Here is a 17,746-nt window from a genome sequence, read left to right as displayed (position 1 = left end):
GTGGATTTGATGGAAGCCGTGGCATGTGCCATGGCTAGTTTAGGCTTTGGTTGAGTGAGGGGCTCAAGGAAACTTACCCTGCCACATTGATCATGGAAGTAGCGGATTGGATTAATAATGGCGAGGAAGAGACCAAGCAAGAGGCATTCCGTTCTATACTTGCTTGTGAAGGAGAATCCTTGTTCCACATCCTTCACAGGAACAAGAGCGGATCGAGCTGACAAAGAGAAGGGTTTGGCTGTTGTTATCGAAACATGAAACTTTGATCGAGATGGAGATGCTATTGTGTCAGTTAATAGTCCACATGTACCATACGAAGGAAAGTTTCTAGATTAGATTGACAGTGGGGAGGAATGCCAGGGCATATTGCAATATATTTGGTTTCACATTCTTTAATTTAACAGCTGCATTAATCTAATAAATTCTAAATGACTTCAAAATTCTCTTAGCGACATAGAACTCAAATTGGATCGTTTTAATCCATCGTGTTTCCGACACTAGAATCTCTATTATGGTTTATATACCAACTTTGATGATCTCGTGGAGTAAAAATCCTTATCAAGAAGCCTAATCTGCACAAGACTGTCTTCATTTAGACGGCATTGGAACCACAGTTATAATTAGATAATTCTATTATTTTGTTCACCAAGTACAAACACCAGAAAAAGGAAAAAAAAATAAAATTTCAACATAATCTCCTAACATATTACAAGTTCTGATGAATCCCAGGATAGATTCAGCTAAGGATTCCTTCATAGCTGCAGCATCCAACTCCTGAATATGAAAACACAATTTTCATTCAGTCAACTAAAGAAATATTAAACAGAAAATTTCTATACATGTATAAAAACTTCAGAAAAAAATGTTTTTTGATACATACCTTTAGAAACTGAGAACTTGCATGCCATTAACTGATAAAAACTAGCTGTCCATCTATGAATACTGCTTCTTCTGTTACCATTTCGAATTCTACTCCTTGTCCCAACCTGAGGGTGGCCTTGGTGGTGGTGGATTTGAAGGTGGCCCCGGCATTTGCCATGCCTAGTGTAGGCTTTGGTTGAGTGAGGGCATTTTTTGGTGCTTTTGGCTTTGATATTTGTCGATGATAGTGGTGATCGGGGTAGTGGTTTCTGCATTGACTGGTTTTAGCTTTTGGTGCTGATGAAGAAGCTCCAATTTTCTTATGCTTTTGGCCATGGTCTATTTTTTTGGTGGTGGTGGCGGGCTTAGTGGTGGACCTGCTGGTAGTAGTGGACTTAGTAATGGACCTGCTGGTAGTGGTGGACTTAGAGTACTTGGCTGTGGTGGAGGTAGAGCACTTGTACTTGCACTTGCACTTGCTGTTGGGAGCCATGGAAAGATTGAGCTGTTGATGCAAAAGATTAATCCTATACAATATTTTTGGGGTTTTGCAATAGAAGATCAAAAGGTTTTGTGCTAAAGATTGGTATAACTGATATATCATGCAAGAAATTCACTCAATCAAACTGTAACCTTCTTACTTAAGTTTTCCTTTCAGCCTCTATTATTAAAGCAAGCAAACATGTCAATCAGTCTTCAAACTTTGTGGCAGGTGGTGGAGTCCACACGGTTTCAATAATGTTAAGACAACGTCTCCGACCTCCTCGATTCTTCCATCATCTTAAGATTAATTCATTATATCTTTGAGTATAGCTATAAGCTAGGGTACGGAGATTTTACGGTATAATACTATAATATGATAAATGATAAAAAAGTTTTAAAGTTTGGAAGAAAAAAAATATAGGACATAAAGGCATATGCAGGTTTAATGTGATATATTGTCAATAATATATTTTAAAAAATATGATAATATTAATTTTGATTTTATCACTTTTTATGGACCGTTTGATTAAAATATGTAGATATAAAAAATCTATCGTCATGAAAACAGGGTTTGATCCCGTAAGATTGAGGTCACTGATAATCTGTTAGACTTGTACATATGAAAGGACAAGCGTAAGGCTTTTGAAAAACATTAGGATGGTGTTTGCCGTAAGCATTCTAACGCTCATGTCAGCAAAGCTGAAGAGATTATTTGACAAGAATTAAGGAGATGAAGAATTACCAAGAGTCTTGTCGGAAGCTAGGACTACAACAAAGGCGTCGGGTTCTTGGAAGCAAGAACTTTATGAGCAAATAGATAATTTTGAGTTGTAGATTGATTATGAGAGATTGCCCCTCTAATGAGAGGGCAAGCCTCTGTTTTTATAGTGAACTCAAGGGGTTAAAATCCTAGTAGGACATTGAATCTTCTTTTTTGGGAGATAATCCCTATCAAGAAAGAAATATCTTGACCTTATCAGATTAAGTTTCATAGTTTAAATAAGATTTGAAATCTTAGTAAGACACTAAGTCCTATTTTGGGAGATAATCTCTATCATAAAAGAGATATGATTTCTTAACCTTATCAGATTAAGTTTAATAGTTTAAATAAGATTTGAAATCTTAATAGGACACTAAGTCCTATTTTGAGAGATAATCTCTATTATGAAAGAGATATGATTTCTTGACTTTATTAGATTAAGTTTGATAGTTTGAGTAAGATTTGGAATCTTAGTAGAAGAGAAAATAAAATGAGATTCTGATTTCCTAATTATAGACTATTGCAGACTAATGAGTTGAAACCTAGTTTAGCTTAACTTATAGGATAGCTCAACTCATAGAGTGGGTAGTTCATAAGATGATTTTAAGCGTAGGTCCAATCGGGATTGAGTTGAGACCCTAGGCTATGACATGTGTATTTCGTTGTTGGGTCTCGTCAAACCCAAGATAATTTTTGGCCTGACAAAATCAATATAACATTTCAAATGCAAAATATTTAATTAAACAAAAATCATTAAACCTAATAATAAAATACAATATATAATTGAGATTCAAATTATTGTTTCTAGACTCAAATACAATATATGACTAAGATTTAACTATAATCTCAAACTAAACACATAACAAAATCAAAATTCAAAGTCGAACTAGAGCTCCAAGCAAATAAAATAAATAAATAATACAATTAAGATTCAAATTATAGTCTATAATAGAAATTTAGTAATATGGGTACATAAAAAAAAAGGTACAAGAATTTTATAGGTATGATACAACAAATAGTGAAAAATGTATTTGTAAATATTTGCCCATTAATTCAGATACAAAAGTAATTCGCGAATAAAATATTTGAGATATATAGTTCGTGAGTAATACAAATGTGCTAATAAAATATAAAAATTGACAAATGATATCCGAATTATACGATTGGGCGTATAATTCGCGTTATATTCGTGAATTTACTAACATTGCAGTTCTTAGAGGTCTGCTTCTCTTGATCAAAAATCAAAAGATTAACGAAATTTATCGCCTGTAGAAGCCTTATAATGGGTTCTGACTTGAAAAAAAAAAAAAAAAAAAAGAGTATATATATATATATATTTCCTTAGGAGGAAGTTATATACTTATATCAGATATCAGGTCCTAAGGAAAGAGAAAGGATTACAAAAAAATAGATAAAAAAGCCCAATTTATCAACCGACACTTTTTAATAACGTGCTTTCTTTGTCCTAAAGCCTAAAGAAACCGACACCTTTCAATAATGTGCTTTCATTATGCTTTTGAACCTGCGAGTAAGCTGCTGGCATGTGAAAGTTGCCAGAAAATATCAAAAGAATTCAGTCTCATAAGTAGCTGAAAAATTTATTCTGACGGGCTAAAATGCAATGATCAATGATTTAAGGAACCAGAAAAGTTCCATTATGGGGTCAAATGTTAATTTCAAAAACTCAGGGTCTGCCATAGTCAGACTTCATTTATAGGGCCATCGCCAGATCACCGTCCCCCCAATCCTAAAATCAACTTATTGATATCTTTTAATGAGCGAACAAGAAGTTCGCGCCCTAGGTTTGGCCCAATGACAAGTTTTCGCTTAAAAAGTTTCAAAATAACTGTTTTACACCCATCCATCCAATTTTTTCCGTTAACTTCAACTGTAGAAGGACTAAATAATAATTTCTCAAACAATAATTAAAGGATAATTACGTCATTTTATTCAAATATAGAATCTTTCCTCTCTCAATCGCACCAGGTCGCTTTCTCTCTTCCCCTTTTCTTTTCTTTTCTTCCTTCTTTTTCTCTCTTCTTTTCCTTTTCTTCTCTTCTTATCTTTCCTTCTTTTTCTTATATTTGGACACAGTACTTGAAGGTGTTTCCTTTCCACCTGTACTGCCTGATTATGTTGAACCAGGAAAGGTTAAGGTTAAGGTTACAACTCTTAACAATGGAATCAGAATTGCCTCGGCAACATCAGCTGTATGTGTGGGTTATAGCAATGCTTTGTTTTATTCAAATCCTAATTGCCATTTGGAAGCGATCTACTCTCTTGTTTTTATTTGGTTGTTTGCTATTTTAAAGAGTGGTATCCGTCTAATTAATTTGAACCCAGCAGCCTCCATAGGGATATATCTTGATTGTGGTTCTGTTTATGAGACACCAACATCATGTTAGGCCTCCCACTTGCTGGAGAAGATGCAATCCAGGGCACTAAAAACCGGAGCCACTTGCACATTGTGAGGAAAGTGGAGGCAATTGGAGGTAACATATCAGCCTCTGCGTCTCGGGAGCCGGTGGAGTACACTTTTGATCAATAATGCTACAGACACCGGGATTTTTGCACCGAAATATTATATCGGCCTACGTGTAACACGCTTCTGATTTTTTTAACAATTTTTTTCTAATGAACGGCCGTCCAGACGGCCGTTCACTCACATGGATGTCTGTCCATATTATATGGACGGGGGTCCATATACCAGGGACGGGCGTCCCCATTTAATGGACGCCCGTCCATAATTAAAATAGAATAATTTTTTTTTTTTATAAAAATTAGGGACGGTCGTTTATCCGTTATGGACGGCCGTCCGTTCATTTTAGATGGGCGTTCGCAAATAAGGGACGTCCGTCCTTAACCAAAATATGAAAATAAAATAAAAAAAAATTTGGGGACGATCGTCCATAAATTTTGGACGGGCGTCCATTAGGAGTGGATGCCCGTCCTTTAAGTTTGGACAGGCGTCCATTCCCGTCCATACTTTTAAAAAACAAAAAACACCTTCTTCGCTCTTCTTCTGCTTCTTCTTCTTCTGCTTCTTCACTCCACTCCATCCCTGTAACACCTCAAATCCATTTTGCAGCAATCAGAAATACCTTGACATCTTACTGAACTTCATAAAATATATATTAATCATGAATCACCTACAGCTCAGCTGTGACTTTTTCATTCTTTCATTTGACAGGCCCGTTGAACAAGTCTATATTTTTTGAACTTTTTACTTCTTGTAGATTTCAAAATTTTCATGAATTCGAAAGGAGAACATGAAAGTGTTTTATCCCATATAAATTTATAGGAAATGGTGAAAGAAAACAAGCTGATATTGACATTTGATCCAACGATTAAAGCTCGTTTTGGTGTACTTCCACGGTGTGCAAAGGATGAGGTTCAAATCAGGTTTGAGCTTCCAAACTGCTTCATAGTCCATAATGGTCTGTCAACATACTCTCTTAAACTTAAAAGTCTGCATTGTTCTTAATAATTCTGTCATTATCTGCTTATAAACTGGAATAAAAAGTTTGCAACAATACTTCTTGAATAATTGTACTTCATTTCATTTGTAATTAACATATATGAAATACAGTTTGCTCTTTCTTATTTTCAATATTAATTATCTTTCTAGCTAATGCTTGGGAGGAGGAGGATGAAGTTGTTTTGATCACTTGCCGCAAAAATGGGTTTGGGTGGAGGCCATGTTTGTATTATGCTAGAGGGTACTGCAAAAATGGAAGTAGTTGCAGATTTATTCATGGGGATTCAGGTGCTATGATGAGTTCAGATGGTGCGCCGTTAGTGGGTTCACCTAGCAAGATTGAGACCATGGACCAGTGCCATGAGATTCTTAGATCTAAGTCTGCAGCTCAAGTTCAGCAACGGGCCTGTCAAAGGAAAGAATGAAAAAGTCACAGCTGAGCTGTAGGTGATCCATGATTAATATATATTTTCTGAAGTTCAGTAAGATGTTAAGGTATTTTTGATTGCTGCAAAATGGATTTGAGGTGTTATAGGGATGGAGTAGAGCGAAGAAGAAGAAGAAGGTGTTTTTTTTTTTTTAAAAGTATGGACGGGCGTCCATTCCTAATGGATGCCCGTCCAAACTTAAGGGACGGGCATCCACTCCTAATGGACGCCCGTCCAAACGTAAGGAACGGTCGTCCAAAATTTATGGACGGTCGTCCCCAAATTTTTTTTTTTTTTATTTTCATATTTTGGTTAAGGACGGGCGTCCTTTATTTACGAACGTTCGTCCAAAATGAAGGGAGGCCGTCCCTAATTTTTATAAAAAAAATTTATTCTATTTTAATTATGGACGGGCGTCCATTAAATGGGGACGCCCGTCCCTGGTATATGGACCCCCGTCCATATAATATGGACGAGCGTCCATGTGAGTGAACAACCGTCCAAATTTGATGGACGGCCGTTCATTAGAAAAAAAATTGTTAAAAAAATCAGAAGCATGTTACACGTAGGCCGGTACAATATTTCGGTGCAAAAATCCTGGTATCCGTAGCATTATTGCACTTTTGATGCTCTAAGACCTATGTACCTGAAATGGTAGAGTTGCTTGTGGTGGTTACGGAGGTTATGGAAGAGGATGGGACAGTGGGCAGCGGCAGGTTATCAAATTTTTTTAAAAGAAAAAAATTAAGATAAACTGAATTTACCATTATGTCATTCTGCAGTTGCAATTATCGGAAAAATTGGATGGATTGGTGGGAAAATGTAGTTTTGAAACTTTTGGGGTGAGAATGTGATTAGGCCAAACCTTGGGTGGAAACTTTGTCGTTCCCCAATCTTTTAAAAATATATTTTGGCTTTTTATATTTGTTAGAAATTGTTTTCGGAAAGCTGTTATTATATATAATATATATGTTGTTGAGCTCTCGTCTTCTTTAAACTAGGGGCGTTTATAAATGGTTAACCGATTTTTTAAACCGAATTGGTTTTTTGATTCAGGAAAATACCTGAATCGAAACCAAACCAATTAAGGGGAAAACTACTTAACCAGTTTTGAACCGGTTTTTCCTTTAACTTATTTTTTATTTTGATTTTTTCCTAATTTAAATCAATTTTATATTTTATTATTTTTATAATAAACTGGTTTTATTGTTTTTATTTTATAATTTATTATTTTTATAATAAACCAGTTTTATTGTTTTTATTTTTTATTTTATTATTTTTATAATAAACCGGTTTCGGTTAACCGGTCCCCATAATCCCATAAAACAATAATCGAACTGGTACCAGTTCAGTTTTTGCATTTTTTTAAATATCCTTACTTTAAACTAACTTTTGAAAGCAAGTTCTATCCAAACCTGTTTATCATGGTATCGAGCCACGTTTCTTTAGGTTGATGGTGGGTTTGTGCACATCAAGTGTGAGGGAGGGGACGTGGTGATGGGTTTGTAGACCCTGGCTGTGCACACCAAACGTAAGGGAGGGTGTTTGAGATGGTGTGTTACAAACCCAATTGCGTCGATGTTAGAAGTATTATATTTATCCCACGTTGCTAATTTAGTAGACTATTATGTTTTATGAATATTAATTATATTACTCTCTTAAAATAAAATAAAATAAACACGTCATGGATTTTATTCAAAGTTGATTATTTTTAAACTTTTAAGTGATTAAAAGATAAATTACAGTCTCAAATTAACTTTAGTTCTCATAGTAGCTATCTGACCCACTCCACCATGCCAATTTGTCAAAGCTTCCTCTCAAGACCTCAGAAGCTTTGTCTATCACTCTATTGATTCTTCCTCTCTACTTCCTTTCTAGTGCTTCTTCCTTTGAATCTTTCAACTGCCTGTAACTCGTCACTCTCTACTCCCTCTCCTGTATATTAGAAATCTTATCCACTATGGCTAACTGCAATTCAATACCACAACCAGCTGATGACACAATTCTTGCCGCTTTATCAAGTTGTATAGATTATGTTTCTAAAAAATTGAAGTATAAACGTGAACTCAAAAATAAATCTTGATACCTTACTTACTGCATTGTAAATATTGAGTGATGCAAGGAACGATGTGTTTCGGAGAGTTAAAAAAGAGGAACAACTACCACAAAGGGAACGGCTGGACAAAGTGCAAGGTTGCTTTAGGAGGGTGGAAAAGACAGAAAGCGATGTTGATAAACTGATTACAGACAGCTCTGATGAAGTTTAGAGGTTATGTCTTGGAGGCTTTTGTTACAAAAACTACAAGTTTACAAGCTTCAGGTTCGGGAAGAGAGTTGCTCAAAAGCTGGAAGTTGTGAGTGAGTTGAAGGAAAAAGGTAGAGAATTTAAGGAGGTGGCTGATCAGAGAAAGGATGATCCAATGGATGATCAAATACCTTCTGAACTAACGTTGGGTTTAGAGTAAAAAAATTCATGAAGTTTGGAGATGTTATGAAGAAGATCAAGTGACGATTATTGGCCTGTATGGGAAAGGGGGAGTCGGAAAAACTGCCTTGCTAAATCAAATCTACAACAAGATCCGTCAAACGTCTGCTAATATAATGAGATAATTCTATAATTTTGCTCGCCAAGTACAACAATAACAAAAAAAAAAAAAAAAAAAAAAAATTCAACATAATCTCATAACATATTACAAGTTCTGATAATCCCAGTATAGATTCTGCAAAAGATTCCTTCACATCTGCGGCATCCAACTCCTGAATATAAAAACACAATTTTCATTCAGTCAACCAAAGAAATATTAAACAGAAACTTTCTATACATACATAAGAACTTCAGAAAAAAAGTTTTTTTTTTTTGATACCTTTATAAATTGAGAACTTGCATGCCATTATTTGATATGAGCTATCTTTCCTCCTTTGATTACTGCTTCTTTGGTTACCACTTTGACATCTACTCCTTGTCCCAACTTGATCGTGGCCTTGGCGGTGGTGGATTTGATGGAAGCCGTGGCATGTGCCATGGCTAGTTTAGGCTTTGGTTGAGTGAGGGCTTTTCCTGGAGCTTTTGGCTTTGATGTTTGTTGATGATGGTGAGGGTGGTGGTGGTGGTGGTGATGGTGAACCTGGTGGTGGTGGTGTGTGCCTTGACTGGTTTGAGCTTTTGGTGCTGATGAAGAAGTTACAATTTTTTTATGCTTTTGGCCATGGTCTATTTTGTTGGGGGTGGTGGTGAGCTTAGTGGTAGTGGTGGTGGTCGTGGTGGTGGTCGTGGTGGAGTACTTGGCGGTGGTGGAGGTGGAGGACTTGGAGTTATGAGCCATGGAAAGATTGAGCTTTTGATGCAAAGCTTAATGTTTCTTCTTTCTATATAATTTTTTTAGCAAAGGAGGTGTCGTTGGCCGAAGTTTATCGCCTATAGAAGCCTTATAATGGGTTCTGATTTGAAAATTGCAAGAAGATGTATTTGTATCATATTGTCAAGTGTATATATATGGTTAGATTTCCTTAGGAGTAAGTTATATCCGACACTTTTTGATAACGTGCTCTCTTTGCCCTAAAGCCTAAAGAAACCGACACCTTTCAATGATGTGCTTTCATTTTCCTTTTGAACATGCGAGTAAGCTGCTGGCATGTCAAAAGTTGCCAGAAAATATCAAAAGAATTCGGTCTCCTTAGGAGTTAAGTTATATCAATGATCTAAGGAGCCACAAAAGTTCCATTATGGGGTCAAATGTTAAGTTCAGAAAATGAGGGGGGGCCATAGAAAACTTCATTTATAGGGCCATCGCCAGGTCACTGTCCCCCAATCCTAAAATCAAGATATCTTTTAATAAGCGAACGACAAGTTCTCACCCAAGGTTTGGCCTAATGACAATTTACACCCAAAAAGTTTCAAAATGACTGTTTTCCACCTATCCTTCCAATTTTTCCGTTAACTTCAACTGTACAAGGACTGAATAATAATTTCAAACAATAATTAAAGGATAAATCTTTAACCTTTCTTTCCTGGCATGAATCTGGGCCTACTGTAAAATTACCCAACTTGGCAAACCAAAATTGAGAAGAAAAGAAAAAATAGACAGTTTGTATGATCACCCAATCATATAATGTCATGTCACCGCGAGTGAGATACACTTACCCTATTCTGATTTGAAATAATCCATTGTAATAAGAATTACCATTCTGATTTGTAAGCAGTTATCTGAACAAGGAAAAAAAGAATGTCCAAGAGAGAAACAGCTAGAATCTGAATACATCCCTGATTGCATCCAATTACAAATTGAAAATTAAGAATTGTCCCTTTTCTTTTAGTTGCATGAAAGTCTCTCGAGCTGTTTAAGTTTTTCAAAAAGATTTATGAATCTGATCCATCGGGATTTTTATCTTTTATTCACCAAACATTTAACCTGTAGGGCATGTTAAAATAAGTTTAAATAACCTATTAAAGAATAATGTGAACACTCTCATGATCTTTATTGACCAAGTAATTTTCATAGAGATGAATATGGAAAGAGGGTCAAACTCAATTTCCTGAAGTGATTAAGCTCATTTGTCTATAATGCCTAGATCACAGCATGCAATTAAGGCACGACAGAAAGACCCCTCAAAAAATGCTCAAATTTTCATGGTTTTTGTGTTAGGGATTGTCATTTTTGATTACTTGACATGGAAACTTTGGTGGGAATGAGTTCAAAATTCGAGGAGATGGGCAAGGTTTAGGTGTGGGAAATGGGAATGATGAACAATGGCTTGCTTTATTTTATGAGTAAAGCTTGAGGAGGGCACACTTAAGCCATGGTTTATTGTCTTTGCACAAAATACTATGCATAAAAATTATTATTATTTTTAATATAAAATAATATTTCTTTTTGCTTTATTTTTTATTATTATTATTTTTTTTTGTTGGGTCTCTTTTGTTAAGTCCAAGTAAGTGTTATGAGACTGTGTAGATCTCTTGAATCCGAGTCCTCACAACCTTTAATAAGGATGATTATTGGAATTTTTTTTCCTATTGATAGTTTCAGGATCCTAAAGGATTAGTTAAAATACTCACAAACTTCAAGATTTAAACACATAACAAAACTAAAATTCAAAGTCGAACTAGAGCTCCAAACAAATAAAATAAATAAATAATATAATCAAGATTCAAACTATAGTCTATAACAGAAACTTAGTAATATGAGCACAACAAAAAAATGGTACGAGAATTTTACAGATATGATACAACAAATTGTTAAAAATGTGTTTGTAAAAATTCGATCATAACTTCGGATACAAGAATAATTCCCAAATAAAACATTTGAGGTGTATAGTTCGTGAATAATACAGATGTGCTGATAAAATATGAAAATTGGTAAATAATATGCAAATTATATGATTGGACGTATAATTCGCGTTTTATTTGTGAATTTACTAACATAGCTTCTTAGATGTGGGTCTACTTCACTTGATCAAAAAACAAAAGATTAAGACCGAAATTTATCGCCTATAGAAGCCTTATAATGGGTTCTGATTTGAAAATTGCAAGAAGATGTATTTGTATTACATTTGCATATATATATAGTTGGATTTCCTTAGGAGTAAGGGGGCGTTTGTCTAAGCTTATGAAAATTAGCTTATAAGCAACCATTGCTTATAAGCTAAAATTAACTTATAAGCATTTGAAATTTTAAGCAATTACGTGTTTGGTTAAAGTACTTATAAGTGACTGATAAGTAATTGATGTGTTTGGTAAAATGTGGCTTATAAGTACATTTTATTATAAAATTACTAAAAAAGGTATTACATTAAACAATGGCATACTATGGAATTTTAAAATTAAACAAGGATAATGTGGTAATATACTTGGTCAAACTAGTTTATAAGCAAAGTGCTTATAAGCCAAAAAAAAAAAGTACCTCCCCCCCAACTTATTTTTTTTAGCTTATAAGCTCAATTTATAAGGTCAAAAAAATTATGAACAAACAGGTCAGCTTAATTTTAGAGCTTATAAGCAAGTTTGACCAGCTTATAAGCTTAGACAAACACCCCCTAAGTTATATCCGATATCAAGTCCTAAGGAAAGAGAAAGGATTACAAAAAAGAGTCAACAAGCCCAATTTATGAACCGACACTTTTTAATAACGTGCTTTCTTTATCCTAAAGCCTAAAGAAACCGACACAATGTGCTTTCATTTTCCTTTTGAATATGCGAGTAAGCTACTGGCATGTGAAAGTTGCCAGAAAATATCAAAAGAATTCGGTCTCATAAGTAGCTGAAAAATAAAAAATTCATTCTAAGGGGGTAAATTGCGCTGATGAATGGGTGTGTTTGTTTTAGTATTTTTGATAGTATTTTGAAAAAATAAGAGTTAAGTGGTTATAACGAGGTAGAATTTAAAAATTAACAAAAACACTCCATAGATTTGTTAATTTACTAAATACGCCTGTAATAAAAATATTAAAAATTATAAAAACACCCTCACTCACCCATTAAATACCGATAGCCTACCACCACTGTCGACGGGTGGTCAGAGTCGCTGTATTGGTATACGATCAGCTAGATCTGACTGATTGTGTACTACAATGACCTTTTCTAACCAGATCCACTGTGGATTTGACCAGAAAATGCTAGATCTACGGCTAGATCTGACCATTGATGGTCAGATCTGATTGTGTTTGGTCATCAACGACAGCAAACGGTATGGCCATTGTTGACGACTAGCTACGGCCAAAGATTTGGCCTTTTTCGGCCAGATCCACAGTATATCTGGCTGAAAAAGGCTATATCGGTGCACTATCAGCCAGATCCAACTTGTAGTGCACCATTACACTTGATTTCGACCACCTTCTGATGGTAGTGGACGAAATCTGGCAAATGTGAGTGGGTGGGGGTGTTTTTGTTATTTTTTAAACTTTTTTAGGGGTGTTTAGTTAAATTAACAAACTTAGGGGTTTAAAAATTATTGAATAAAATATAATAATATTTTCATAATAAGGAAACAAATATATATTTCAGGAATGATAAGAATAGAATAGAACAAAAATAGAGAAACAAACGCACCCATAGGAATCGAGCAACGTTTCTCTGGGTTGATGGTGGGTTTGTGCACCTTGGTCGTGCACGTCAAGTGTGAGAGAAGGAACGTGGTGATGTGTTTGCGAGACCATGGTTGTGCTCACCGAGTGTAAAGGAGAGTGCTAGAAATGGTGTGCTTTCATTTCCTTTTGAATATGCGAGTAAGCTGCTAGCATGTCAAAAGTTGCCAGAAAATATCAAAAGAATTCGGTCTCCTTAGGAGTAAGTTATATCAATGATCTGAGGAGCCAGAAAAGTTCCATTATGGGGTCAAATGTCAAGTTCAGAAAATGAGGGGGGCCATGGAAAACTTCATTTATTGGGCCATTGCCTGATCACTGTCCCCCAATCCTAAAATCAATCTTTTAATGGGCGAACGGAAAGTTCTCACCCAAGGCTTGGCCTAATATTTCTACCCAAAAAGTTTCAAAATGACTGTTTTCCACCCATCCATCCAATTTTTCCGTTAACTTCAACTGTAGAAGGACTGAATAATAATTTCAAACAATAATTAAAGGATAATTACGTCATTTTATCCAAATATATAAACGTGTGTAGACGTAAAAATCTACCTATACGAAAAGAGGGTCTGATCCCGTGAGATTGAGGCCACTAGCGATCTGTTGCACCTGCACATGTAAGAAAACAAACATGAAGCGACGGAAAACACCAGGGTGGTGTTTGCCATAGGCACTCCAACGCTTAAGTCAACAAGGCCGAATGAGACAAATTTAGTGAGGGCTAGGGAGAAGAAAGGTTACCGGAAGTCTAGTCGGGGACTGTGACTACGACTGTAATGCGAAGTTCTCAAAGGTAGGAACTTCAGGGTCTGAGGGTGTAATGGAATCTTCCTTGTGAGAGGGTTGACCTCTGTTTAAATAATGACTGTATGGTTTCCCAATCCTAGTGGGATTGGGAGTCCTCGTAGTAATCGTTCCTCTCAGTGGTGTATCATTTGGTCCCCTTATCTTGGCGTGAAAAGGAGTTCAAGCATGACTCGGATATGGACCTTGCAGGAATTGGGATAGTAGTCGATTTCCTTATCAGAGTTCAAGTAGGAGTGTAATCCGTAGGTGACTGTGGGCTCCGAATATGACCATAAGCCCAGAGGGTGTGCTAGGATCAGGAGGCCTGGGTCCAAATTGTATGGACTGACTGCACTTCATACCGAATGGGCCTCATCTAGGGAATTCTACCTTGGGCCGCATCGGGACTAGGCCCAGGCTTTCCTCTTTGTCAGAAGTGTTACCCTATTTGGGCCAAGGACATTTTTTGGCCCTAACAACGTGAAAAACATAAACCTTAATGCAATGATCAATGGGCGCATTTGTTTTAGTATTTTGAAAAGTAAGAGTTGAGTGATAATACCGATGTAGAATTTAAAAATTAGCAAAAGCACCGCCCTAGGTTTGTTAATTTACTAAACACTCCTGTAATAAAAACATTAAAAAGTACAAAAACACCCCCACCCACCCATTAAATACCGACAGCTTGGCCGCGACCACCGACGGGTGGTCAGAGTCGCTGTATTGGTACATGACCGGTTGAATATGGCCGATTGTGTGCCGATATGGCCTTTTCTAGCTAGATCCACTGTGGATTTGGATGGAAAAGGTCAGATCTACAACTAGATCTGGCCATTGACGGTCAGATCTAGTTGCGTTTGGTCATCAATGACGGCCAAAGATATGGCTGTTATTGACGGCCATATCTTTGACTGTAGATCTGGCCGAAAAAGGCTATATCGCTGCACTATCGACCAGATCCAACTTGTAGTATACCATTACACTTGATTCCGGTCACCTTCCGACGGTGGTTGCCGGAATCTGGCAAATGTGAGTGGGTGGGCCTTTTTTTGTCAATTTCTAAACTTTTTTTGGGGGTGTTTAGTTAAATTAACAAACTTAGGAGGTTAAAAAGATTGAATAAAATATTATAGTATTTTCAGAATAGGGAAACAAATGTGTATTTTAGAAATTATACGAATAGGATAGGGAAAAATAGACAAACAAACGCACCCATAGGTATTGAGCCACGTTTCTTTGGGTTGATGGTGGGTTTGTGCACCTTGGTCGTGCACGTCAAGTGTGAGAGAAGGAACGTGGTGATGGGTTTGCGAGACCCTGGTTGTGCACACCGAGTGTAAAGGAGAGTGTTAGAAATGGTGTGTTACAAACCCTAACTATGTACATCAAACCTGAGAAGAGATATTAGAAGTTGTATTTATGTCACGTTGCTAATTTAATAGACTATTATGTTTTATGAATATTAATTATATTACTCTCTCTTATAAGCAAAAATTATCTTGAAATTAAATAAAATAAACACTTCTTGGATTTTATTCAAAGTTGATTATTTTTAAACTTATAAGTGATTAAAAGATAAATTACAGTCTCAAATTAACTTTAGTCCTCATGGTAGCTATGTGATCCACCACCATGGCAGTTTGTCAAGGCTTCCTCTCAAGACCTGAGAAGCTTTGTCCTTTCCCTTACATGCTCTTCATCTTCTACTTCTCTCTAGTGCTTCTTCCTTTGAATCTTTCAACTGCCTGTAACTCGTCACTCTCTACTCCCTCTCCTATATATTAGAAATCTTATCCACTATGGCTAACTGCAATTCAATCCCACAACCAGCTGATGACACAATTCTTGCCCCTTTATTAAATTGTATAGATTATGTTTCTAAAAAATTATAGTATAAACGTGAACTCAAAAAAAATCTTGATACCTTACTTACTGAATTGTAAATATTGAGTGATGCAAGGAACGATGTGTTTCGGAGAGTTAAAAAAGAGGAACAACTACCACAAAGGGAACGGCTGGACAAAGTGCAAGGGTGGTTTACGAGGGTGGAAAAGACAGAAAGCGATGTTGATAAACTGATTACAGACAGCTCTGATGAAGTTGAGAGGTTATGTCTTGGAGGCTTTTGTTACAAAAACTACAAGTTTGCAAGCTTCAGGTTCGGGAAGAGAGTTGCTCAAAAGCTGGAAGTTGTGAGTGAGTTGAAGGAAAAAGGTAGAGAATTTAAGGAGGTGGCTGATCAGAGAAAGGATGATCCAATGTATGATCAAATACCTTCTGAACTAACGGTGGGTTTAGAGTCAAAATTTCATGAAGTTTGGAGATGTTATGAAGAAGATCAAGTGAAGATTATTGGCCTGTATGGGAAAGGGGGAGTCGGAAAAACTGCCTTGCTAAATCAAATCTACAAGATCCGTCAAACGTCTGCTAATATAATGAGATAATTCTCTAATTTTGTTCACCAAGTACAACAACAACAACAACAACAAAAAAAAAAAAAAAATTCAACATAATCTCATAACATATTACAAGTTCTGTAATCCCAGTATAGATTCTGCAAAAGATTCCTTCACATCTGCAGCATCCAACTCCTGAATATGAAAACTCAATTTTCATTCAGTCAACCAAAGAAATATTAAACAGAAAATTTCTATACATACATAAGAACTTCAGAAAAAAGGTTTTTTTTGATACCTTTATAAATTGAGAACTTGCATGCCATTAATTGATATAAGCTATCTTTCCACCTTTGAATACTGCTTCTTTGGTTACCACTTTGACATCTACTCCTTGTCCCAACTTGATCGTGGCCTTGGCGGTGGTGGATTTGATGGTGGCCGTGGCATGTGCCATGGCTAGTTTAGGCTTTGGTTGAGTGAGGGCTTTTCCTGGTGCTTTTGGCTTTGATGTTTGTTGATGATGGTGATGGTGGTGGTGGTGGTGGTGATGGTGGACCTGGTTGTGGTGGTGTGTGCCTTGACTGGTTTGAGCTTTTGGTGCTGATGAAGAAGTTACAATTTTCTTATGCTTTTGGCCATGGTCTATTTTGTTGGGGGTGGTGGTGAGCTTAGTGGTGGATCTGCTGGTGGTGGTGGTGGTGGAGTACTTGGCGGTGGTGGAGGTGGAGGACTTGAAGTTATGAGCCATGGAAAGACTAAGCTTTTGATGCAAAGTAATGTTTCTTCTTTCTATATAATTTTTTGAGCAAAGGACTTCTTCCCACCCAACAAAATGGCTTAATGGCACTTGCTCACCCGAGACTTTTAAAATAATACTTTCCTACCCAAAATACAAACTCTGTTAATAATTTCCTTTAAATACAATAATTTTGATTGCAAAGACAAAAATAACCCCACCAAATTTCAATCCCTAATCGCCAACCACCGCAAATCAAACTTTTGCGCACGATTCCAATCAACTTTGACAACCATAATCTAACCTTCTACCACTAAACGAATCATCGGTCATCCCTTTTCAATAACCCTAACAATCTGAACCTTGGTAGTTCTCAAATCGTTGGCGGTCGTGGTTTAGTTCTTTTATTGAATGGTTGGTGTTCGATGAATGGTGAACAACCAAGGTCTAAGATGATGGGGCTTTTAGAGAGGAGGTGTCGTTGATGCTACAAGTGGCTTCAGGTGGAATTTTTGGCAACCAAATCGATCAAAATCTGGCCTAGAAGCTCAATGGTCACGTGAACAAAAAACCAATGGTGGCCTATGATTGGCGCGCTTGGTGTGGTGGGAAAATGAGTGGTTTTTGTGAATGAAGGATGGGGAAGCTGAAGGTAGAGACAACGCTGATCAATGACGTCGGAATCATGCCGAACCGCCTAAACCGGCGATTAGGGTTTGAGAAGGTATCAGGCCA

The 17,746-nt window shown here is 36.5% G+C and overlaps 1 protein-coding gene and 3 long non-coding RNA genes across 6 annotated transcripts; 1 reads left to right on the top strand and 3 right to left on the bottom strand.

Moving 5' to 3' along the window:
* Positions 1–613: 613 nt before the first annotated feature.
* LOC116111855 lies at positions 614–1,525 on the bottom strand. The gene is made up of 2 exons (XR_004125130.1): positions 881–1,525; positions 614–774 (listed from the first exon to the last, which is right to left on the bottom strand). It is a non-coding gene; the product is annotated as an uncharacterized LOC116111855 (long non-coding RNA).
* A 3,530-nt stretch (positions 1,526–5,055) lies between these two features.
* On the top strand, positions 5,056–6,115 carry LOC116111854 (zinc finger CCCH domain-containing protein 22-like). Of its 2 annotated transcripts, none has more exons than XM_031398019.1 (2): positions 5,056–5,541; positions 5,733–6,115. In XM_031398019.1, the coding sequence occupies exons 1-2, from the start codon at positions 5,409–5,411 to the stop codon at positions 6,005–6,007; spliced, it is 408 nt and encodes a 135-aa protein (XP_031253879.1). In that variant the 5' UTR covers positions 5,056–5,408; the 3' UTR covers positions 6,008–6,115. The 2 variants fall into 2 exon arrangements, with proteins under 2 accessions (XP_031253879.1, XP_031253880.1); XM_031398020.1 differs by having other exon boundaries at positions 5,075–5,506; positions 5,733–6,108.
* Positions 6,116–7,701: 1,586 nt separating this feature from the next.
* Positions 7,702–9,489, bottom strand: LOC116111835. The gene is made up of 3 exons (XR_004125123.1): positions 8,875–9,489; positions 8,097–8,767; positions 7,702–7,978 (listed from the first exon to the last, which is right to left on the bottom strand). It is a non-coding gene; the product is annotated as an uncharacterized LOC116111835 (long non-coding RNA).
* Positions 9,490–15,375: 5,886 nt separating this feature from the next.
* LOC116111834 lies at positions 15,376–17,090 on the bottom strand. Of its 2 annotated transcripts, XR_004125122.1 has the most exons (3): positions 16,571–17,090; positions 15,801–16,467; positions 15,376–15,683 (listed from the first exon to the last, which is right to left on the bottom strand). It is a non-coding gene; the product is annotated as an uncharacterized LOC116111834 (long non-coding RNA). The 2 variants fall into 2 exon arrangements; XR_004125121.1 differs by having other exon boundaries at positions 15,376–16,467.
* Between the last annotated feature and the right edge of the window lie 656 nt (positions 17,091–17,746).

The sequence above is a fragment of the Pistacia vera genome, unplaced genomic scaffold (genome assembly GCF_008641045.1).
Source record: "Pistacia vera cultivar Batoury unplaced genomic scaffold, PisVer_v2 Contig650, whole genome shotgun sequence".
Lineage (NCBI taxonomy): Eukaryota > Viridiplantae > Streptophyta > Magnoliopsida > Sapindales > Anacardiaceae > Pistacia > Pistacia vera.
This window is presented reverse-complemented; position numbering and strand designations above follow the sequence as displayed.